General features: G+C 45.8%; 1 protein-coding gene across 1 annotated transcript in view; it reads left to right on the top strand.

Moving 5' to 3' along the window:
• The window catches only part of ESR2 (estrogen receptor 2), a 69910-nt gene extending 46990 nt beyond the window's left edge, over positions 1 to 22920 (top strand). The window contains exons 5-8 of the mRNA XM_073349864.1: positions 880 to 1018; positions 2874 to 3007; positions 8861 to 9041; positions 21964 to 22920. Of these exons, the coding sequence (XP_073205965.1) occupies positions 880 to 1018; positions 2874 to 3007; positions 8861 to 9041; positions 21964 to 22153 (644 nt within the window). The 3' untranslated portion in view covers positions 22154 to 22920. The remainder of the gene's footprint in view (positions 1 to 879; positions 1019 to 2873; positions 3008 to 8860; positions 9042 to 21963) is intronic.
• Positions 22921 to 24951: the final 2031 nt, after the last annotated feature.

Genomic DNA, 24951 nt, shown 5'->3' on the forward strand with positions numbered 1-24951 from the left:
CATTACCACTATACATCAGGTCCAATAGTTGAATAGATTAAAAAAGGATTTGGGCATTTTTATGAATAATGAGAACATCCACAGATATATTAGGCAGGATAACAAGAACCTGAGTGGCTTGATATAAAATCTCAGGATATAAAAATCTAATCTGATTGAAAGGGGTTAGGAACAAACTGCATCTATGGTCAGGTTACTTCATGATTTTCCACTATGGGGTTTTAGAGGAATTATGGGTGTTTGGAATTCAGGCACCTTGTTTAGTTGTCTAACTACAGATACCCAGGTTTGACAAGGCTTAAGCTGGGTTGTGAACACGGGTGCACTGAGATTGGACCACTGGTCTGGTCCCTTGTGCTGTTTGTACCTCCTTGATTTTTGAGCCTCATTACATTTTACCCTTTTTTTCTTCCATTTTTAATTTTCTTTGTGTATGCTCTCACCCGTTTATCTCTGTTGTTGTTGTTTCTCTTAATCATCCTCTGTTCCCCAGCAGCGTCCTACTAGGAGCCGTAGCGGAGGATCAGTTCCCCAGTAGGAGCAGTAGAATGGAATTTAATGAGTTACACTCTGCTACTGCTTCTTCTGTTCCTTTGTTGCTGCTAATAGAAATTTACCTTGCACAGTGAGGTGTGTAGACCTAGAGCTGGCTGTGCATACAGAGGAATTTCATCCTATATGTAAAAGCAGTAGCACAGGTATGATTCTTCATGATTTTAAAACTGCTTTGTGGTAAGTTTTCTCCACAACATATAACTTGTGACTATTTTCTTCTAGTGTTTGAGATATTTTCTGTGCTCTCTTTTTAACCTTTTCTTTTTTACAAATTAATGAAACAAATAGGTGGACATGTCTGACGTTACTATTTCATTGTTCTAGGCTTCATAGAGCTCAGTCTGTATGACCAAGTGAGGCTCTTGGAGTGTTGTTGGATGGAAGTTTTAATGGTGGGTCTGATGTGGAGGTCGATTGATTATCCTGGCAAACTAATTTTTGCACCGGATCTTGTATTAGAGAGGTGAGGAAAAATATAAATTAGTCTCTTTTGATGTATGTTTAATTTCAGCATATGGTAAAAGGGAGCATATAGCCATTAGGGGGATACTATTAACATTTCACATTGAAAGTACAAGTAAATGATACTGTAAAAAATAATGTCGTGAGGTTCCTAATCTCTCCTGTAGATCAAGAACTCTAGACAAAAATAATAATGTCAGGTGGATCAAACTTGTGAATTCCTTAATAATTTCTGTCATAAATGATTATGTTCAACATACCAGTATTTGATGATTTCTGTAGTGTCTGTCCAGAGCTCTAGACACTTACCAAATTTTTAAAAAACACAATTTAAAATTTTAGTTTTTATAGCTACTAGATTTCCCCAAGAAAGACTAGACATGTTACCAAAACATATCTGATCCCCACCTAAATATACTTCTATAACATCTTTTCCATTTGCAGTATCATTACAGTACACTAATTTTTCTAAATATGGAAAAAATATCATCAGGCTTTGCAATGTTAGTGAAGTAAGGAATAGCTGTATGTCTGTGTGTTACGTAAATAAAATAAAATTGAAAACTTTTCTTCAGTTGAGTTAATTTGATATGTTACAAGTGACCATATTGCCATTTTCAGGCATCTGCATAGCAGTGTGTGCCAGTTGGATGGGATGTACTATGAACAATTCTCTGCAAGACCTAATCAGAAATTGGGCGCTAGGGTCCCAAAGGTGAAGAGTCAATGAAGTAATCTACTCTCCTACCTGGCCCTAAAATATTGTTTCTTAAGCACTTTGCACCTCTGGGGGGAAAAAAGCAAAAATTCAGATCTGTAACTGTAATGTGCCTGAGTGAGATACAAGGCCTCATTTTATAGGCTGCAGATAGTTAAAAGGCAATACTGGTTCTGTAGCAAAGGAAACAAATTCTGTTACCAAATGATATGGCATAAATGTTGATTTACTTACATAAAAATAATTTCAAGGATATGCTTTGTTCAAGACAATGCTAAAGAAATTACTAAGAAAAATGTGTTATGCATTGGATTTTTATAGAAGCAGGTATATTCTGAATATGGATTGCCTGTTGTATACATTCCCTCCTCTCCGCAAGGTAGGGCAGAGCCTGGGTCAGCAGACATTAAGGGTATTCTGTAAATTAAAAAAAGAAAAGGAGTACTTGTGGCACCTTAGAGACTAACCAATTTATTTGAGCATAAGCTTTCGTGAGCTACAGCTCACTTCATCGGATGCATACTGTGGAAAGTGTAGAAGATCTTTTTATACACATAAAGCATGAAAAAATACCTCATGCTTTATGTGTGTAAAAAGATCTTCTAAACTTTCCACAGTATGCATCCGATGAAGTGAGCTGTAGCTCACGAAAGCTTATGCTCAAATAAATTGGTTAGTCTCTAAGGTACCACAAATACTCCTTTTCTTTTTGCGAATACAGACTAACACGGCTGTTGCTCTGAAACCTGTAAATTAAAAAAAATTTTCAAGAAGTTATATATGGTCTGTGATCCGATTTTTATAGAGATCTTCAGCTACTGTAGGGAATGTACCTTCTCAAACAAAGTTATTTGTAAAGTTCACTTTTCTCCTTTAAATCCTTTAAATCACTTTTCTCCTTTAAATGATAGCTTGTCCTTCTTCAAATCCCTCCTTAAAATTTTCCTTTGCTGTGATGCCTACAAAAAAACTTGACCACAGGCAGCTAGTGAGCTGAGATCGCTGTCGATCATGCTGATCAATATTGTGTAATTGTTTCCTTGTACTCCCCTGTCTCTATCTGTTGTCTCTTTTCTTATACTTAAATTGTAAGCTCTTTTGGGCAGGGGGACCATCTCTTTGTTCTATGTTGATATAGGGATGAGGGGAAATGTGTAGAAGGAATTCTGGAAATCTTTGACATGCTCCTGGCCACAACATCAAGATTTCGAGAGCTGAAATTACAGCACAAGGAGTATCTGTGTGTCAAGGCTATGATTCTTCTCAATTCCAGTAAGTACATATTTGCCCTTGAGGTATGTCAAGTTGTGCTGACTATTTAGGGGAAAAAATCTGTGTCTAAAATTGGCAAAAATATCAAAGGACACGTGAACCATTGAAAAAGAATGAAAGAAAAAATAAAGTGCTTTTTGTTACTAAAATTTTAATGGCTTTTTGTTTGGTATATTCAGTCAAGTCCTAAGTTTTATTATTATTATTAGACAGATATTTTTGGGTGGCATTCCAGGGTAAAACCTGGTAAAAGGAACTCAAAAGTCTGTAAGTTCTCATCAGGGAGTGGAGTTTATGGCCCACAGAAAGGTCAGAGGCTTGTCCTTTTAAAATTGCTGGAGCCTCCTGATCAGTGGGAAATTCTGCTCCTATCCTTCTGAATCAGGGGCATTTGTAATGTGGGTAAATCCCTCTGGGCTGCCGTCTGCGTCCCCTTTGCTCCCTTGATACCCGCAGTTATCTCAGATACTGCCAAAGCAACTTAATTGAAATAAACTGAGTGGTGTTTGATTTTATTTTCATTATAATTCATCAGCAGAAATAATTTAAAGCTTTCAGATGATCCGCAAAATGTTTTTGAGAACTACATCCCTGGTTTACATTCTCTTACATAACATGAACCACCGGTGTATTGGCCTTGTTCTTGGCAGACTTTGCTGTAATCATTTCATCCCAGAGTCCATCGTGTAGTGATGTGACCCAAAACAACATCTGTATAAATAAAATATGATATTGTTTATATCTACTATTTTCAGTATGCAGCCTCAGCATAATTCTGAAGGGGAATCCGAGATACTTATGTACAGCTGTTGTCGATCCATAAATAAGTAAAATACCAGTATTTTAACAGAAAACAGAATTTTATCCTTTTATTTATTTATTTTTGTCAACACATTTTTTTAAAAGTTTTGCTCATCTAATCTAAATATGTGATCAAATCCTAATGCTCAGGGAGGACCATATTATAGATTTCAAGCTTGCAAAACTAGCACAGATACTGAGTTACAAGAGCATCTACACTCTTTGGACCTTATTTGATATTTATCAAATTTGATATTTGATATTTGATAATTTGATATTTATCAAATCCTAATGCTCAGGGAGGACCATATTATAGATTTCAAGCTTGCAAAACTAGCACAGATACTGAGTTACAAGAGCATCTACGCTCTTTGGACCTCCTTTGTCTGTGTCTCTGTCTCATTTGCTGAAGTGTCTTTCATTTTGAATGAGCAGTGTGATAACAGTAAAAGAGAATTTCACATTATTCTAATTTCCAGTACATGGGATAATCTAATAATAATAATTTGTTGTCCAGATTTTCATGTCAAGTCACCTCTCTGCTCTCTGAAGTACTGCAGACAAAAGCTAAAAGGGTGCTTAGACTTAGGCTTATACAAGGATCTGATATATTTTCTTATTGCAGTTTGCAGGTATCTAAAACACCATAAGCTTTCAAACAACTACTAAATTGTTTTACTTTTTACTATGGTGCCTTTAATATAGTTCTGTAATCCCTGTTCTTTTATTCCTTTCTGTGGGTAAGAATGGGATCTTTTTGTTAGTGTTCTATCTATTGATATAGAATTTATCTATTGACTTTCCAGTGTGAACTGTAGTTTACAGAAAGCTCTCTTCTAAATCTTCTCCAGTTGCTGACAAAGGCAAAATTATCTGCAGCTGTAGTATAATCTGCAGCAGACCTATGATCGGACATTTACTTACCGGTCTTCTTTCCAAAACCGCATAAATCGGAGGAGGAGCGTAGGCTACATGCCTTGGATGTCCGGAGGGCTCTTGCCTTCTACATTGACAGAACCAAGGCCATTCCATAAGTTGACGCAATTATTCATCACTGTGGCCAACAGGATGAAAGGTTGCCCTGTATCCACTCAAACAATTTCTTCTTGGATCACGGCCTGCATTCTGCTATGACCAAGTAAAGGTGCTGCCGCCTTTGGTGATTGTCACTGCCCACTCTACCAAAGTGTAGGCCTCCTCAGCAGCCTTTCTGGCCCAAGTGCCTATTCAGGACATCTGCAGAGCAGCCACCTGGTCATCTGTCCATACCTTTACGTCCCACTATGTGCTGACCCAGTAGGCCCAGGACAATGCTGCCTTTGGTAGGGCAGTGCTGCAAGCTGCTAAGCGGTGAACTCCAAGCCCACCTCCATGGATACTACTTGTGAATCACCTAGAATGGAAGCTACATGAGCAAGCACTCGAAGAAAAAACTGTTACCTACCTTTTGTAACTGTGCTCTTTGAGATGTGTTGCTCATGTCCATTCTACTCCTCTGTCGGAGTTGCTGGCAGGAAGGAACTGAGAGGGTGCAGGGCTGGTGGCGCCTGATATACCGTGGCATGGGAGCGCCACTCCAGGGGGTGCCATAGCCAGCCCTATGGATACCGCTAAGGCAGAAATCTCCGACAACTGTGCACATGGGCGCACGCACACCTAAAATGGAAAGGACGTGAGCAACGCATCTCAAAGAACAACAGTTACGAAAGGTAGGTAACTGTTTCTTCTGCCCCAGGATGAAGAAGGAGCGGGACTTCTGACTCTAACAGCTCCTAATGGAGGTGGCCCTTCATCCACAACCAGCCTCGGGCTGGCAGGATCTGGCACTGAGCTCCTCCATGCGGAGTGACCCAGCCTCCGTGCGTGAGATGGTACCAAGGAAGGACTCTGCCTATACTCTTGGCACTGGTGCTCCCCAGCACCGAAACCAGTGGAGGAGGCACAGCACAGATCCCACTCTCCAGTGCCATAGAAGTGGCCCTGAAAATCGGACAGGGAGCGCTCGCCCACACCGAGAGCTGCTGCCTCGGACAGTGCTGCCAGAGTGCATCCTATGGAAGAGCACCTGGAGCCAATGGCACATGAGTCGGCACCGTTGACTTTGGCCCAGCAAGGAGGGCTGTCAAGTCCGGTGCCGGTGGACTTTCCTGATCAGGAGTGTCAGGTGGAGGACATAGAGTTGCCATCCACGGCAGATACCTTTGAGGCTGTGCGGGACTTAATAGCGACGACGGCTCCCCCGTCCCCAGCCATTCGGGATAAGCCTCTGGTAGTTCAGCCTGGGGCACCGTCTATAGGCAAGCCGGTGATGTTGATGAGAAGATCACTATGATGGTCCCCGACTCCACCTTTGACGCGGCACCAGTCCCCGGCACCGCTCCTGGTCACGGCACCGCTCAGCAGCGCCGTACTCATGACACCGATCCCTGGCACCACTCCACTCGGCAAAGCCGTGACCTTCGCATTCCTGGTCCATGTCATCGGACTTGGAGGTGGAGTCTCATTATTCTTAGCACAACTGGAGCAGGTTGGACCACCGCAGACAGGATGTGCATGTGATGCCATAGCAGGTGCAGTGGCAGGTGCCTACCCAGTGGCCCTTCTGGATGCTGTAGGCCTATCGCCAAACCCAGGGCACTCATTCTAGGGGCTCCCACTCTGTGGTGTCAGAGCCGTGAGTGTCTCTGGCAGCGGTGAGTCATCCCACCCCTCAAGGCTCCGAGATGACACCGGTGCGGGGTGCAAAGCTGCCTTCAGCTCCTATTCTCACCTCTGGCACTGAACCCGCGGTAGTTGCCTAGGAGCGTGGAGCTGAGTAGGACATCCCGGAGGGCCAGGAGGACCCTGTACCTCTGCTGGATGAGGTGGTAGTGGGGACTTCCTCCTCTGGGCCGCACCTGACTGACAGCCAGGCGCACCGGGACCAGCTATACAGGGTGGCACTGCTGGCCTTTTCCATTGAATGCACAAAGCCGTACTGGTAAGTTGAACCAGCTGTTCATGGCAGACCAGATTAAAGGACTCTCAGTCTCGTTGCAGAGGATCTCATTGAGGATCACATCCTGTGTCCGGGCATGCTATGAGTTAGCCAAAGTCCCAGCCCCTGCACTAACGGCACATTCCACAAGAGTGCAGGCCGCCTCAGTGGCATTCCTGCCTCAGGTCCTGATACAGGAGATCTGCAGGATGGCAACATGGTCCTCGGTTCATACTTTCACCTTACATTACGCAATTACCCAGCACGCCAGAGACGATTCAGCATTCGGCAGAGTGGTGCTCCAGTCAGCGATTCCATAACTCCGACCCCACCTCCTGGGTAGGGCTTGGGAGTCACCTAATTGGAATCAAAATGAGCAAGTACTCGAAGAAGAAAACAGTGACTCACCTTCTCGTAACTGTTGTTCTTCAAGATGTGTTGCTCATATCAATTCCAAACCCACCCTTCCCTTCTGTTGGAGTAGCTGACAAGAAGGAACTGAGAAGGCACTGGGTCAGCAGGGTCCTATATTCACTGCCATGGAGGTGCCACTCCAGGGGGCTCCACAGCTGACTGAACGTGTGCTGCTAGGGGAAAAACTTTCCAATGACTGTGCACACGGCGCACACACACTCCTAATTGGAATGGATATGAGCAATACATCTCCAAGAACAACATTTACGAGAAGGTGAGTAACCATTTTTTCTTTTTCTCCAGTCATGTAACCATACAACAGCGTAGTTGTATATTCTTTAGCCAGTTTGCTGCCCTTGGTTTGTGGCTTCAACATGTGCATTTCTTGATTGCTTCACTTTGTAATAATGGCCTTCTAATAGGAACGTTCTTCACATTTGCAAATTTAAACTATTCTTATGGAGCTTCATTGAGATAATTATTGAATTTTTTAAAAAGCAACATACACCATCAAGGTTTGCCTTTTGCTTACAGCAAACTACAGCTGTTTAAAAAAAAATAATAATCCACGTGACCAAATCTAATCTTCAACCCCTTCCATTCTCATGCCCCACACATCCAGGCTGTCTTCAAACTTGCTGCTACTATCTCTGTAATATTTTTAAAAGCTAATGTTTTCTTTCTCATCCATGCAGCTAACTCTCTTCCAAGCCCTCTTCATTTCTCATCCTGATTACTGCAGCCTCCTCTCGGGCCTTCTTAAAATCCACATTGGCCCTCTCCAATCCATGCAAAATGCATCTGTTAAGACAATCTTCCTTTGCAGCCTCTGTGACCCCCATCATCTCCCTTTGGGAATCCCTCCATTGCTGTTCCACCATATTAAATTCAAGATTCATGTCATAACCTTCAAGGCCCTTTACAACTCTGCCCTTCCCTAATTATCCAGCTCTGTTTTGTCACATTGGTCTCCTCTGCTCCATCAATAATGCTTGTTTCAACTACTTGCTTGCCTGCTCCTCCCACAGTCTTCTCTGACTAATTTCTTTTGTTTCTGTCCTTAATGCATCTTTTAACATTTCACAGTTTATGCTAGTATTATGACAAATTTCTGACTTGTAAGGAAGTTAGAGCACGTAGAGCCAAGGAGTTGGCTGTACATCATGCACAGTGCCTTCCTCACTCACTTGATAAGCATTAAAGCCCTGATCCAGCAAAGTGTTTAAGCCACTTATGTACCATTTTGCTCCTGGCCCCATCCCTATGTAGGAGCTGTTTCAGAGAGGGGAGGGAGCTGTTAGAGTAGCCATGAAAGTGCTTTTACTTAAACAAAGGGTCGGAGTAACCCCTGGGGACATCCAAAATTGGAAAATGCAAAGATAAGTGAAGCTCAGCCAGACCCAAGTATCTGGCCCTGTATCTTTAGAAGATATTAAAAGCCAGTTGTTGTTATTGTAGTTGTAAGATTGCATACTTAAGTATGCAAATGGCATAACAGAATTGATGAGTAAAAAATTTTCTAACATGAAGCATCATAGCATACAATTTTAATAGGACTTGGAATTTATTTTATTTGTTTCTATTGAAAAATAGCATCCAAAGGCAATCCATGCTCATGTTTTTTCTGGTGAATTGTAATGCTTTTCTGTCTTTTTGTTTAGGTATGTTTCCATTATCCGCTGCTGCAGAAGAACCTGAAAGCAACAGGAAGCTACATCACTTGCTTAATGCAGTAACTGATGCTTTGGTGTGGGTTATTGCAAAGAGTGGAATCCCATCTCAGCAACAGACAACTCGTTTGGCTAACTTGTTGATGTTACTTTCTCATGTCAGGCATGCAAGGTATATTTAACAGAATTATGTGTCTTTTTCAGGTTTTAATATTTGTTGTTAAAGCAAACAAAGCTCGACCAAGCTCTTGAAATCCCTGTGGAAAAATCCTGATATCATCCTTTTAGGGCATTCATTGTAAGATTATTCTAAATTGACAGGATTAACTAAATAATGTACTCAAATCATTTTGACATGCAGCACATTGCATCCACCTTAAAGTGCATATCTTATGTAACGCTTCTGCCACGTGGAGCCAGCAGCAACCAGGGCTGGGTTCAATATGTCGGGGTTCCTTTCCATTGATATAACACAGAACTGGCTTGAGCCCCCACCCAGTAACCTGGGAAATTTACACACCACCTCTAGGTGCCTCTGAGAGGCAATGCTTCCCCACTCACAGGCACAGAGTCTGAGTGTAGAAAAGAAACTTTTAATAAAAGGAGGAAAGTACTTCGGCATTAATTTAGGAAAACACCACAAACATGGTTCATAAACATAAACCATGAGTAAAAGACCCACCCCCAAGTAGGCTGGGCAGTGTCCTTTCCCCCTCAGGTTCTTAAGTCCATCAACCCAAAAATCCCTTTCCTGTGCCCAACCCTTCTCTGTACCCCACTCACAGTTGCTGTCCTTGGTCAATGCAGACCCAGAGTTCAGAGGTGCATCTGCATAGTTCACCTCCACCCCCGGGTGGGGTAAAGAAGTACCTTACTTACTCCACTGCTTGGGCACTCGCTCGCCACCCCTCTCTGCGAGCCACCTTCCTGGCCACTCACCAACCACTCCTGCCAGCCGCCTGCTCACTGGTCTTGCTGCACTTCTCCACCTGCTGGTTGCTTGTGTTGTGCCTCTCCACCGCCACCCTGCTGGCCGCCTGCTCACTGCTCTTGCTGCGCCTCTCCGCCAAACCAGCTACTCTTTCACCAGATGTCAGTTGCCGTCTGCTGCCACCTGCCTCTCTGGTGTGACCTCTGCACATCAGTTTCTTAGTAATTTTCAGCTCTTTGCAGGCTGGGCAGAAACACTGCCCCAGCTCAGTGATTTCATCTTTGTGATTTTTAACTCTTAGCAGGCAGGGCAGAAACACAGTCCTACCACAATTGATTTCAGCTCTGATTGGGCATTTAACATAACAAACAAGCTCCTATGAAGCCTGTTTAGCACTATTCTTTGAACAGTGGGAAGGAACAGGTTAAACCAGTCTAGGGAGGACCCTTGATGAGGGTGTGCAGCCTCCTTGGTGGGATACCTGTCCCTACCTCTCTTACTTTCCTAGGGCTCTGACATTCGAGCCCCTGGTTTAATGAGGTTCTTTCAACTGAGGGTGGCCCCCTCATTTGAGACAGGCTAAGCACAGTCCTGCTTTCCTGTATTCCTACAATAATTACAACATTGGTAACCATATTTCACTACCCCTGCATTTAGTACTAAGGTGATTTGTACCCAACACCAGCCGAAGTTGATCACTTTGACATCACTGTGTCTGTTGAATATGTAAGCAGAGCAAACTGTATTTACATAAACACACCCAAAGTCTCTCCCCCTCCCAGTTAGCTGTCAGGGAAGCATTCGTTCAGACCCTGCTTATATCTATAATTCATTATTTTAAATAAATCCTCTACATATATCCTCCAAATAGTACATCCTTTTCATTTCTTTTTAGCACTTCACTTTTAATTTTTTCCCCTTCTGGCTAAAAGAGCAGTAATGTGTCTCCTTCAAAATCATTCTGAAATTTCCAATGCTGTTTTGTGGATCACCAGGTCAAGTGTGCTTTGGCATTCATGTCAGTCCCTGGCCTAAAGTCTGATTTCTTCTTCTAGTTCTTTTTTCAAAATCGAATATTCTTTTGCTGAGTGGTTTAGAAAGTGTGGGCATGTGTACGTGCTTCCTGTAAGACAACAGATGTCCATCCCATGGGACACTACTATAACTCCCTGAACAGCTCAGCCTTCAGTCAGGACTTTGTGTGGAATACAAAATTCTTCTTTGAGTGCTTTCCTATATGTATGCCACTTCTGATACACATGTGCTCTCTGTATTCAAGATCAGAATCTTTTGACCAGCAGCATCCATTGGGTCACGCCTACACATAGAATTATAGAATATCAGGGTTGGAAGGGACCTCAGGAGGTCATCTAGTCCAACCCCCTGCTCAAAGCAGGACCAATCCCCAATTTTTGACCCAAATGGCCCCCTCAAGGATTGAACCCACAACCCTGGGTTTAGCAGGCCAATGCTCAAACCACTGAGCTATCCCTCCCCCCATCACATGCCCAAGGGCATTAAGGGAAACCAGCTGACTGTCCATTCTTTTTAGTGTTTGTGGCTGCAAGATGGGACTGAAAGAACAGTGTCCCTGGCTCTTGCACTTCTCCACTAGTATTTGTATGTAGTTCTCTTACCATAGTTTAGGGTTAGCTAGGTAGTGTAAGTTAGGTGAATTCTTTTATGTTTTTCTTCAGCTTCATGGTTGATCAGTAATATCCTGGTTTTAAGTATTGTTCATCATGTGAGGCAGCTGTTCCCGTTAATAACTGGTGCATCACCGAGAAATGTGCTTTGTCATTAGTTTTTTAAATGAACAATGAAACTGAGAGATGCTCAAGTAAAAGCTCTTCCTACTATGTAAGATACTACCTCTGTCTTCTGTGAGGGCTGTCTTAGACCAGGAAGGCAGGATCCTTTGGGCTCCGAGCAGTCCTCCTTAAAAAGTGCCCCGGCAGCTATTTTCTCTGCCTTAACTTCTAGAGCTCCTGCTTCTTCATCAAAGCATTCTTCTGCTGATGCTGGTATAATTCCCTCCTCCCATCATGAAAGAAGGAGGTCTCAGCACTCTTTCTCCAAAAAGCATAGAAGCAGGTTTCCGTCTGAGGCTATGTCTACACTTTGAGCTAGGCATATGATTCCCTTGCTTATGTACACGTATTCAGGCTAGTTCTCGTCGAGCTAGCGTGAGTATAAATAGTATAGCCACGATAGCACAGCTAGCAGCTGCGGTGGCATGGCTGAGCTGTGCTGAGTACATGCCCACTGGTTTCAGGTGGATTTGTACTCTGCATGGCTCCGCTGTGCCTTCACTGCCACTCCCCATGCAAGTGAGACTGCTTGGCTGTTGCGCTAGCATGAGTATGTGTACACGAGCAGGGGAATCACACCCGAGCTCATCATGTAGACGTAGCCTAAATTGCTTGAGAAACGGAAGAAAGACAAGTTTCCTCTTTCTGCTTTAAAAAAGGCAGGTTGCAGTCTGACGAAGGTCCCTTTGGCACCTGTAAGACCCTGGATCTAGATCTTTGTTACCAGCTGAAAACAATTCGCTCTCTGACATAAGTATGGACTCTACGGTACCACCAGAAGTCGTGCTGTACTAGTAAGGGGGCTATCAGCCCTAAAACTGATGCTTCTGGTACCAATTACATTGGTATTGCCACCCCAGTGACAATTATATTTAGTTTTCTCTTGGTACAAATGTGGTTGGCGTTGAGATTTATGATCCCAGGGAATTTTTCAGCCCTGCTTGCATCATCCCTTTTTGCTTTCTTCCTCAGTGAAGACCATTGAGCTGGCACTACAGCTGTGGAAGAAGGATATTCTGGGCACCGGTTAGGAATGTCCTCCCACTCCAACCCTCAGGTTCCTGCAAGGTCTACTTCTCCTCCTGTAAGAAGAGTATTCCTACTCTTCTTCTGCCTCTGATATTCATGGGTGTAGCTCACCTTCCTATTCTCCTAGACTGCGACTCTATGATCTTTACTATTCTGATACTGTGATAGAAATTTCAGGGCTGGAAGTCATAGCAGGCATAGGGAATATAGGGGACCCTCTAGGGAATACCTGGTATGCATCCCTTGTCCATTTACATATTACTCGTATGGTCCTGCTCCTTGGTCTTACTGGGTACCTTGGAGCATTCGTTAAGCAAGGAGACCTAGCTCCTCTGTCACATAAAGAACCAGGTCTCCCTTGTCTCAGAAGTTGGTAAGGGCACAATAAAAACAGCCCTCTCAGCTTAACTTCCAAAAGAGGCACAATCTTAGCAGAAGTCCTCTGATGCAATTCCAACTCATATATCATCATCATTGCCAGAAGAAGCTGTTGTGCCATCTATTTCTCTCCACCTAATGACTGTAGGGTGTTTCAAGGCCTTCTTTGCAGGATGACAAAAGTGCTGGAGATTCCTGTAGACAGTCCAGGAAAAGGCTCATGAATTATTGGCTATTTTGTCTTTGCATGAAAGACTCAATGCCTATTAATGAAGGCCTTTTAGAACCTCCCCAGCTACTCTACCAAAAGCTATCATCCATACCCATGACTTCAAAAAAGGAAGACAGAAGATACCAAGACCCCTCTGTGGGATTTGAGTGCATGTATTCACATCCTTCACCAGGTTCTCCCAGAGTCACAGCAGCTCAGGAGAGAACAAGAGGCTTCCAAATCCATCCCTAAAGAAAAGAAGCCAAAGTGGCTAGACCTTTTTGAAAGGAAGAGCTAGTCTGCAACTCAAAATAACTAATTCTTCTTTGAGTCCTTGCTCATGTCGATTCCATTCTAGGTGTGTGCGCACCCATGTGCACGGCTGTTGGACACTTTTGCTTTAGTGGTACCTGTAGGGCTGGCTGTGGCACCCTCTGGAGTGCAGCGCTCATGCTTCGGTATAGCAGGCACCGCCTGCCCTACACCCTGTCAATTCCTTTTTACCACCTGTGGTGGTCAGTCGGAGTGCCTTTCTTACTTAGCAAGAGCTAGTGGTTTCTCCCCCTTGAACTTCGCGCCTGAGGGCCTTTGTACATAGTTTGCATAGAGTAGTGTTAAATAGTTTTTTAGTGTTACTTAGGGTCCCAGTGGGGACTTTGCCCCAGGTGGGGCATGCCCCAGTCTCCTAGGTTTAAGCCCCGCTCAGACTGCAACAGGCCTATGCATGTAAGTGACCCACATAGCAGCTGCCTTAAGTGCTTGGCGGAGTCACACGTTAAGGATCTGTGCCAGATCTGTAAACTTTTGGCCTCGCACCCAAAAGAAGCAGGATATCTGCCTCCGGGCTCTTCTGATGGAGTCCGCCCTCAGCCTGGCTTCTGAGCTGACCAGACAGGTCGCACTGAGCGCCTCGGCCTCCATGCACAGCACACCGCTGGCACCTGGCTCCTCCGGCCCCATTCGCCAGAGCCAGAGCCAAAGAAAAAGGCCAAGAAGCGCTCCTCAGCACCGAGCAAAAGGCCCAAGGGTCATCTACCAAGGAACCTGGGCCTGGCTGCCAGACTATTCTGGCACCATGTGATCGTCCCTCCCTGGTTGGGGCTCTCAGCCCCCTTAAAGGTCTGCCACCGACTCCCAGGAGCGGTATGGGACTGACACACCTGCCTGCACGATTGTCATCCCAGGCTCCCCAGGTGCAGAGAGAGCACAGGTCTCCACCTGCTCCAGTGATGACCTCAGTGTCGCAGGACCTGACTAAGGCTCCCCAAGAGGGCAAGCTTGTCAAGACCCCTCAGGAGACAGGGGGACATGGCTGGTTGCCAGACAGAAGATGACTATCTTCTCCACTGTGTCAAGGATCCCCGTGCAGGTCCGAGATGCATCATCGGTCACCCAGGCTGTTGCCCAGATCCCCTTGGTGCTACTCACTGTCATGGGGTTGACAGTCTCCCCTTCTATTCCTGGCGCCACTCATCCTCTCGCTGGTCGTCCTCCAGGCGTTGGTCCTGAGTGCCAGCACAGTGGGAATGTTCCCTGTCTCGGTACCAGTCTCCCCAGCACCAGTACCACTCTCCCCAGTACCGTCACCAGTCTGTTACACCTGGCCAAATGGACACCAGTAGCCACGACCCGTAAGCAAACGCGGGCGTCAACGGCTCCTCCCTCGTTGCCGGAAGGTGGCTCCTCAGATATGGAGGGCTAGTTCAGCCCATCACCCAGGTCCCATCGGCAAGATTGGGCACTGGGTCCCGCTCCTTAGTCTGTGTCACCACAGTGGCAGCACGGCTAGGGGCCAGTGCAGTGGCCTCATTGGAGCATGTGGGGCGTACTAGTCATGGTGATGCCCCCTTTGCAGCACTCCTCGGTGGCTATGTCACAGCATCGGTCAGTGGCACCGCCAGCACTGGGCCCAGCACTGGATGCCAGTTCTGAGCTGGGATGGAGGAACCTGTGCCCACCCCTAAGCCTCCTTCTCTGATGGTGGTCGAGAGCCCGGCACCTCCCCCAGCAGTCCAGTCTTCCTCCTCTTCCCCGGACAAGGCAGTTGCGGGACCTTTCAGAGCTAGCCTGCTGGATGACTTCAGAAAGCATCAAACCCTTCTCTGGCACGTGGCCAAGAGCTCGAGGTGCAGGAGATGGCAGAGCAGGCGGACACCCTCTTTAATGTCCTCTCAGCCTCTACACCCACCCTGCCTGTGCATGACGGGATTCTCAGGATAGCCAAGGCCCCGTGGCAGACCCCTTCCTCCATCCCTACCACTTCGAAACGGGCCAAGAAAAAGTATTTTATTCTGGCCAAAGGTTTTGAATACCTTTTATGCCCACCCAACCCCAGGCTTGCTGGTTGTGTCTGCGGCCAAGAAGGACAAGCAGGTTCACTCCTCAACTCCCAAAAACAGAGAGGCCAAGAAACTCTATTTATTTGGGAGGAAAATTTATTCAACTGCCAGCCTACAATTCCGTGGGGCAAACAATCAGGCCCTGTTGGGCCAGTACAATTTCAGTCTCTGGGACGGTCTCAGAAAGTCCCAGGAATCACTTTCTGAGGGTCTGGCACAAATGTTTGGCAGCCTGGTAGAGGAGGGTACTGTGGTGGCCAGATGCTCCCTGTAGATGGCCTGGGACGTGGTGGACTTGGCAGCAGGGTGGTCACATCGGCGGTGGTCATGCAATGCAGCTCCTGGCTCCAAACAGCGGGCTTCTTCTAGGAAATGCAGACCACGATTCAGAACCTCCCCTTTGAGAGAGTTGGTCTCTTCTCCGAGCAAACGGACGCCAGGCTGCATGGGTTGAAGGACACTAGAATTACCCTTCGCTTGTTGGGCATGCACACACCACAGTCAGCCAGAAAGCCCTTCCGACTGCCACCACCGCCAAGACGCTGGCAACCCTGTCAGGGCTCTACTAGGAGACGGGATGCTAGCTTTAGTCGCCGATGCCCTTCTTCATCCCACTCACCCGCGCAGCCTGGGCCTGCTAAACACCGAGGGGGCCGGAAGCGATCACTTTGTGGGTGTGCCCGAGAGTGACGCCCCAGTCTGCCAACCAGATCCGACCCACATTTTCCTCAACTGCCTCTCTCCCTACCGCTTGGCCTGGTTGCAGATTACATCAGACTGCTGGGTCCTGGACGTAGTAGCTTGGGGCTATACTCTGCGATTCTTGTCCGCCCACACACACACTTTCCCATCCCTCTTCAGGAGAAGCTCCTGGGCTTGGGAGCTGTGGAGGAGGTTCCTCGGGACATGGAAGGAAGAGAATTCTATTCCTGAATCCTTCCTAAACCCAAAGGCCAAAGGGGGCCTTAGGCCCATCCTGGACCTGCCTGGTCTTAACAAGTCTCTCAAGAAGTTGAAGTTCCACATGGTCTCCCTGGCCTGCATTATCCCTTCCCTGGATCCAGGGAACTGGTACGCCACTCTCGACTTAAAGGACACTTAATTTCATGTCTCCATATTCCCAGGACACAGGCGATTCCTGCGTTTCATAGTGTCCGGGTTCCACTCCCAGTTCACAGAGCTACCCTTTGGCCTGTTCTCAGTCCCCAGGGTGTTCACAAAATGCATGGCACTGGCAGTGGCTTACCTGAGACATTAGGGGTCCAGATCATCCCGTATCTTGATGACTGGCTCATCAAGGGCAGGTCTCTGGAGCAGGTGTAGAGAAGCCTCAATCTGGTGCAGTCCACCTGGAGTGACCTGGGCCTGTTAATAAACACAGAAAAGTCCACGTTAACGCCAGTCCAATGTATAGAGTTTATTGGAGCTGTTCTTGACTCCATGCAGGCCAAGACCTTCCTTCCGGAAGTGCATTTCCAGGCCATGTTGGACCTGATCTTCCACATAAAGAGCCATCCAAGACTATGCTTGTGACTGATGGGGCTACATGGCCACGTGCACGTACGTAGTCAGCCATGCCCGACTTTATCTGCAGTCTCTGCCGGTGTGGCTGGCCTCAGTTTATGTCCCCAGCAGACATGACCTGGACTGAGTGGTCATGGTGCCGAGCCACATCCTCTCGTACCTGGACTGGTGGCTGGTCAGTGCTGCAAGGAGTTCCCTTTGCGATCCTGTCTTGGACGTGTCAGATCTGGGCTGGGGAGCCCACCTGGGAGGGCTCAACACCCAGGGTCTTTGGCTACAAAATGATCTAGCACTACATATCAATTTCAGGGAGCTCAGAGTGGTTCGCCTGGCCTACCAGGTGTTCTTGCCCCACCTGAAAGGCAAGGTTGTGCACTTCCTGATGGACAATACAGTTGCGATGTATTACATCAATAGGCAGGGCAGCGCCAGGTCTTGGACCCTTTGTCAGGCACTCAGCCTCTGGGACTTTTGTGTGCGGCATGCCATTCATCTGGTAGCCACTCATCTACCTGGAACCAAGAACATCCTTGCAGATTGCCTCAGCATGACCTTCTCATCTTGCCACAAATGGTCACTTCATCCGGAGGTGCTCAGCCTAATCTTCTGCAGGTGGGGGACTCCCCAGGTGGACCTGTTTGCGTCCAGACAGAACACAAAGTGCCACGTGTTCTGTCTCTGCAGGGCAGTGACAGGGGCTCCGTGTCGGATGCCTTTCTGCTTCCGTGGTCAGGAATGCTGATGTACACCTTCCCGCCAGTGCCATTGGTCCACAGGGTCCTGCTAAAGGTGAAACAGGACAAAGCTTCCATTATCCTCATAGCCCTAACGTGGCCTCGTCAACACCAGTTTGGCATGCTGCTGAGTTTTTCGACAGCCACCCCTCTGCAGCTACCTCTTTGCCCTGGTTCTGGGACAGGAGATCCGGCCAATCTGCTGCATCCGAACCTGGCGACGCTGCACTTGACAGTTTGGCTGCTGCATGGCTAAGTGTGGACGAATGGATGTGCTCTGCTGGTGTCCAACAGGTCCTGCTGGACAGCAGGAAACCCTCCACCAGGGCTACTTGCGTAGTGAAGTGGAAGAGGTTCATGTGTTGATCCGAGGCCCAACACATTCGTGCGGAAGAGGCACTGCTGCAGAACATCCTGGACTATTTTGCTGCACCTTAAACTCCAGGTCCTGTCACTACCTTTTGGTCAAGATACACCTGGCGGCCATTTTGGCGTTCCACCCTCCATCTCAAGGCAGGTTGGTCTTTGCCCATCCCATGATGGCATGGTTCCTGAAAGGTCTGGAGTGCCTTTACCCGCATGTCCGGGACCCAGTCCCCTGCTTGGGACCTGAATTTTGTGCTGGCAAGGCTCATGGGTCCCCCCCTTCGAACCCTTGGCTTCATGCTCCTTCCTGGTCACTATAACTCCAGCTCATAGGGTGTGCGAGATCAGGACACTCACATTGGAGCTGCCTTATAGGGTCTTCTATAAGGACAAGGTCCAGCTGCATCTGCAACTGGCTTTTCTGCCCAAGGTCGTCTCCCAGTTTCATATTGGTCAAGACATATACTTATCAGTCCTTTGTCCAAAGCCTCATGCAACGAATGAGGAATGCAGGGTGCATACCCTGGACGTCAGATGGGTACTGGCTTTCAATTGGTAGAACAAAGCCATTCCGTAAGTCAACGCAGTTGTTTGTTGCAGTTGCAGACAGGATGAAGGGTTGTCTAGTGTCTGCCCAGAGAATCTCGTCTTGGATCACAGCCTGCATCTGCTACTGTTATGAGCTGGCAAAGGTACCTCTGCCAGCGATTGTGACAGCTCATTCAATTAGGGCACAGGCATCTTTGGCAGCCTTCCTGGCGCAGGTGCCGATCCAAGAAATCTGTTGGGCTGCCACCTGGTCATCCACCCACATATTTGCATTGCACTACTCGCTGACCCAGCAAGCTCGAGACGACGCTGGCTTTGGCAGAGCAGTGCTGCAAGCTGCAGGACTGTGAACGTCTAGCCCACCTCCGTGGATGCTGCTTGTGAGTCGCCTAGAGTAGAATCGACATGAGCAAGCACTCAATAAGAAATGGTTACCTACCTTTCGTAACCGTTGTTCGTAGAGATGTTGCTCATGTCCATTCCAATACCTGTCCCCCTGCCCCTCTGTCAGAGTTGTTGGCAAGATGGAACTGAGAGGGCGTAGAGCTGGCGGCGCCTGATATACTGTGGCATGAGCGTGGCACTCCAGCATGCACCACAGCCGACCCTATGGCTACTGCTAAGGCAAAAATCTCTTGATGATTGCACACGTGGGCACACGCACGCCTAGAATGGAATGCACATGAGCAACACATCTTGAACTACAATTACGAAAGATAAGTAGCCGTTTTTATCAAGTTCTCCTTTCAGAATATGATTATATTAACTGGCAAATGGTGTCATTTACTGGATAGTTCCAGTAGAATCAAAAGAGGCAGTGAGATCTTTGATCACAGGTCAGCTTGCCACATAGACCTCTCTGCATACTACTATTGATGCATCTATTCACATCCTTCACCAGTTTCTCCCAGTCACAGCAGCTCAGGAGAGAACAAGAGGCATATCAGATACTGTGGACTAGATTGATGGCAACAGCAGTTACCATGCATCTTGTATCCTAGCTGCAATCATCTGGAATTCTCAGAGAAGTCCAGAATATAGTTGAGGAACTCCCCTTTGAAGGGAGTGAACTTTGTAGTGCTAAACTGATTATACACTACATTCTTTAAAAGATTCTCGAGTTACATTGAGGTATTTGGGAATTGAACGCTCCTTAGCTTAGAAGAAAACAACCTGTAGACATCAAATGTATTCCAGATAACCTTCTGTGTTTTCATACCACCAGCCTTATCAAAGGCCAGCTGAACCACCCAGAAAGAGGTAGTAAGAGACCTTCTTCCACTATGCCTGCAAGCACTATAAGGCTGTTTGTCTTCCAAACAGTTTGACAGTCACTTTGAGAGCTGTCAGAAACCACTCAGAGTAGCTATACCTGTTCCCTACCCCGTTTGGGAATTGAAAATAAAACAAATTACCACAAACCAATGGATCCCATAGATGATATAAAAAGGTTACTTCATGCAGTTCCAGGATCTTCCTACCCCACCATCACCTTCCCTGTTCCTTTTCAGAGACTCCTCCCAAGAGAGACTATTACATGAAGAGGTGCAATTCCTTTTATCTCCTCTATTTCTCTGAAACGTTCCTCTTCAATTCATGGGAGAAGTTTCTGTTCCTGTTGCTGTCTAATTCTCAAGATTGACATCTCATTCTGGACTTGAGAGATCTGAACACCTTTGTTTGCCAGTTCACACTGAGAGTGGTGACCCTGGCTTCAATAATTCCTAAATTGGATACTCTAGACTGGTGTGCCATTCTGTATCTGGAAGATGCATATTTCCATCCATCCAGCGCACAGGTTCATAGGTGGGAAGACGGACATACTGCCAGTACATATGGTTGCCGTTCAGCTTGTCAACAGCCCCAAGAATATTTATAAAATGCCTGGCTGCAGTAGCAGCACACCTAAGGAGGCAGGGGATTTTAGAATACATATACCTGGACAACTGGCTGATTCAGGGAAGTTTTCCTCAGCAAATCACAAACAGCATACATCACATTCTGCAGCAGTTCTCTATTTTGGGGCTCAATGTCAACAAAGACAAATCCTCTTTAAATTCCATTTTTTTGAGTCAGTTATAGACTCCAGCACAATGAAGGCATATCTGCCATGAAGCAGATTTGACAATATATTTCTCCTCGTAAATCAACTACAGACAAGCCCTTGGACACCAGTAAAAAAGTGTACAATTGCTAGGTCATATGGCTTTGTACACATTTGTGACTCAATTTGCTGGAATTTGCTTTTGTTGTTTGTTAGGATGGTTCTTACCACGCAATAAACATCATCTAGACATAGTGGTTCAGATTCCCCCAAACAGTCTGTTTTCCTTAAATGGTAGAAGAACACATATCAAATCTGCAAGAGTGTTCCTTTTTCTTCACTGCTCCATACCAAGGTTCTAGTGATGGATGCTTCCATTTTGGGATGGAAAGAATCGTCTGGACACATGTGGAGCTCGGGGCATGTAGTTGCAAGAAGAGTCTCACTTATACATCAACATATTGGAGCTCAGAGTGATCCAAATAGCTTGTGCTACATTTGTTCCTTACATCCAGGCAAAGAGCATCTGATTAATGACTAACAATTCCACAGCTATGTTATAAAAAGGGAGGAGCCAGATCTACTCCTCTGTGCCAGGAAGATATCATCCTGTGGACCTGGTGCATAAGCAATCAGGTAACGTTTTCAGCCTTTCATCTGCCATGGTGTGACACTATGGGGTTCACCCAGGCCAGGAAGGGGTTCAGTCAACAATTGCCTTGCAACTATGGGCATCTCAAATGCTATGCTGCTGTGGCTCACAGCCCTGGCGTTAACAGCCAGCAGAAGAGCACGAGGATCTCATCTTGGCTTCCACCACTGAGTTACTCTTTGCAGGGGGACCTCAACAATCCTTCCAGCCCAGAGTTCTCCACAAAAGCGTTTCTCTGCCATGCTCAGCCACTCTCACTGTAACCCTCACAAAACCTTTATTTGGGTGCTCCTTTAAAGAGACAGTACACAGCAGCCTGTTAACTGGGGTTAATATAATCTTGCTGTTATGTTAAGAGATTGTGAGCATGAAGATGGTTAAGCCCTTCGCAATTTTGAAACTATGAATAAAAAAGAGGGGTGGTGTTGACTTCTGAACTTGTCATTACCTCCCAGCCCTAAAACCCCACTCAGATTAAATGTATTTAAACCACTTCAGTGTGTTGACTTGTTGTTTTTATTCACAGTAACAAAGGTATGGAGCACCTTCTGAGCATGAAGTGTAAAAATGTGGTCCCAGTCTATGACTTGTTGCTGGAAATGTTGAATGCACACGCGCTTCGAGGCCAAAGAAAGTCTGCAGTCACAGATTCTGAATTTGGCCCATCAGAACAAACTGATACTAGAGATGATGCGTGGAATATGGCAGCACAGTAACTTTATAATTACCTGGAAGATCAGGTTTGTAGGAAACTGTGAAGCAAAACAACATTATTTAGAGCTGTCAAACTTGATATGTCTCATGAATCTTAGACAACCTTTTTGGGGCCCTATTCTAATCTTTGCATGTTTATCTCGGATAAGGCTGTATATCGCCTCCTGTATTGTGTGAAGCACATCTTGTCCATGTTTCTGACATAATACTTTGCACTTACACTAATGCTTTCTGTCTGAGACTTATGAACACAATACCCTGTGAGATTGGAAATTATTATTACCCCTTTTTAAAAAATGGGTAAACTGAGGCAGAGAGAAGCTAGGTGACTAGCTTAAGAACCCACAGTGGAGAGCTGGGAATAGTGTCCTGACTCCCAGTTCTTGCTTTAACCACTGGACTATGTTTTCTTTCAATATATCAACATATGAAATGTACAGCTGTTACATCACGTGGGAGGGATTTGATTGTGTATATGATGACGATCACTGGGGAAATGCCTACATTTCAGTTAACGTGGTTAAAGGGCCAAGACACATGTAAAATTTAAATGAGTTTATTCCACATATGATTATGCAATGGATGCAGATGGAACACAGAAACACTTCCTCGGTCTTCATTTGAGCCACTCAGAATTGGTTCTGGGACCACTTTAAAGAGGAGCTCCATAAACATAAAAACAGGTTTCTTTGTTTTGTGAGCCTACTCTTAGTGTTTGAACTGTTTCTTTGTGCATGGTACTCATCTGCTTGAAGGTTGACTTGACTGCTTAGTCATTTTCACTTAATACTAAATTTTAAAATTTATTGTCACTGAGATTAATGTGCTGTTGTTTTGTATATTTATAATGACTTAATGTGTAGGTATGAAGGATCAAGAAATTAATTTTTATTATGTGCATTAGTAAAAATAATGTGATACAGTCCACTGAACTATTTTTTTAAATGGTTTCCTAGGCAATTTCACAATCTTCCCATCACTTCCATCTTGAGCACAGAAGTGTCTAGCTGTATTGTCAGGTTCGTGGGGTTCTGGAAATGCAGTGTACATAACTGTAGGGAGTGGTAGCATAAGTAGAGATGAGGATCAGCTGGGATCTGCTTTTACTTACATGACTCAGTTTTGCTCTCTTATTCTCAAGAGGAAGTTACATGTAACTTGCTTTGCTAGGGAAGCTCTACCCTAAGTTATGCTTTTTCAGCCCTCCTAAAAGAACCCTAAATGAGAGAGGGAAACATGCCTCTGGGCTAAATTCATGGAGGATAGGTCCATCAGTGGCTGTTAGCCAGGATGGGCAGGGACGGTGTCCCTAGCCTCTGTTTGCCAGAAGCTGGGAATGGGTGACGGGACGGATCACTTATGAAGTGCCCTGCTTCATTGTGTGGCAATTCGTTATTGGCATGTCACTAAATATATAGTCACATAAAATGTCTGTCTTGTTGATTTCTGCAGCTGTCTAAGGTGCATTGAGTCTGAAAGGACATATAATATGGCCCATAGCCTCATTTGGAAAATAAGAAAATATTTTTTCTGTCATTTGCTTATGTAATATTCTGTTTCATGCTGGAATTAAATTCATTAGCCTTTGATAATAACACTGGAGATTAATGGACTTGACTAGATACCAGAGTGTTTAGTTGTATATTATTGTCATTTTAGGTATGTGACAAAACTAAATTAGAGATTAATTTGATGCCCAGCTAAGTCAGCGGGGAGGCTTTCTGGTGATTTCTATGGGATTTGGATCAGGCCCTTATGGTAGATCCGCCATACACCATATTTTTTAAGCACAAAGTCCCCCTACGCTTACTCCCCAGAATTCTGCAGAAGTTGCACTCATCTTTCCACTTCAATGAGCCTATCCATCTCCCTACCTTTTTCCATAACCACATGCAAATTCCTTTGTATCTATGATGCACACTTTAGACATGCGCAGAGCTTTGTCCTTCTACTTGGACAGGACTAAAACCTTTAGGCATTCTGACAAGCTATTCGTCCCCATTGCAGAATGCTCTAAGGGCTCATCTGACTCTAACCACAGACTTTCCAACTGGATCTCGAGTTGCATTTGTCTCTGTTATCGATAACAGAATGTGACTCCCCTGACTTTTATCAGGACTCACTCCACCAGATCCATGGCAGCCTCAGTGGCCTTTCTACGTAATGTCCCCCTTAAGGACATTTCCAGAGCTGCCATTTGGGCTTCTGAAAATACGTTTGCAAAACATTATGCCCTTACACAGGGACCTATCACTGATACATGTGGGCAGAGCTGTTCTATCTACTGCATTCCTTCCAGATCCGAAGTCCCTACCTCCTTGAGAGATACTGCTTTTCAGTCACATACAGTGGAGCACCCACAGGGACACCTCTTGAAGAAAAAGAAGAAGAGGTGGTTACTCACCTGTGCAGTAACTGACGTTCTTCGAGATGAGTGTCTCTGTGGGTGCTCCACTTCCCACCTTCCTCCCCTCTACTTTGGAGCTGGGGCGGCCTCACATGCGCATAGAGAAAGAGCTGAGGAGTTCAGCCACACATGTGCACTATTAAGACAAGACTGGTATGTGAGGCAGGCTCCGCACATGCGCGGCTGATACGGGTACTGCTGTAAAAATCTCTGAACAACGGCGCAGGGGTACACTGGCACCTACAGTACACCCACAGGGACACTCATCTCAAAGAACGTCAGTTACGGCACAGGTGGGTAACCTCCTCATATACTGTCTATATAAGACCACAATTAATCTGAGATAACTGATAATAAATTATAGCGTTGTTGTATATTAAAAATGAGTTACCA

The sequence above is a fragment of the Lepidochelys kempii genome, chromosome 6 (genome assembly GCF_965140265.1).
Source record: "Lepidochelys kempii isolate rLepKem1 chromosome 6, rLepKem1.hap2, whole genome shotgun sequence".
NCBI classification, from domain to species: Eukaryota; Metazoa; Chordata; order Testudines; family Cheloniidae; genus Lepidochelys; species Lepidochelys kempii.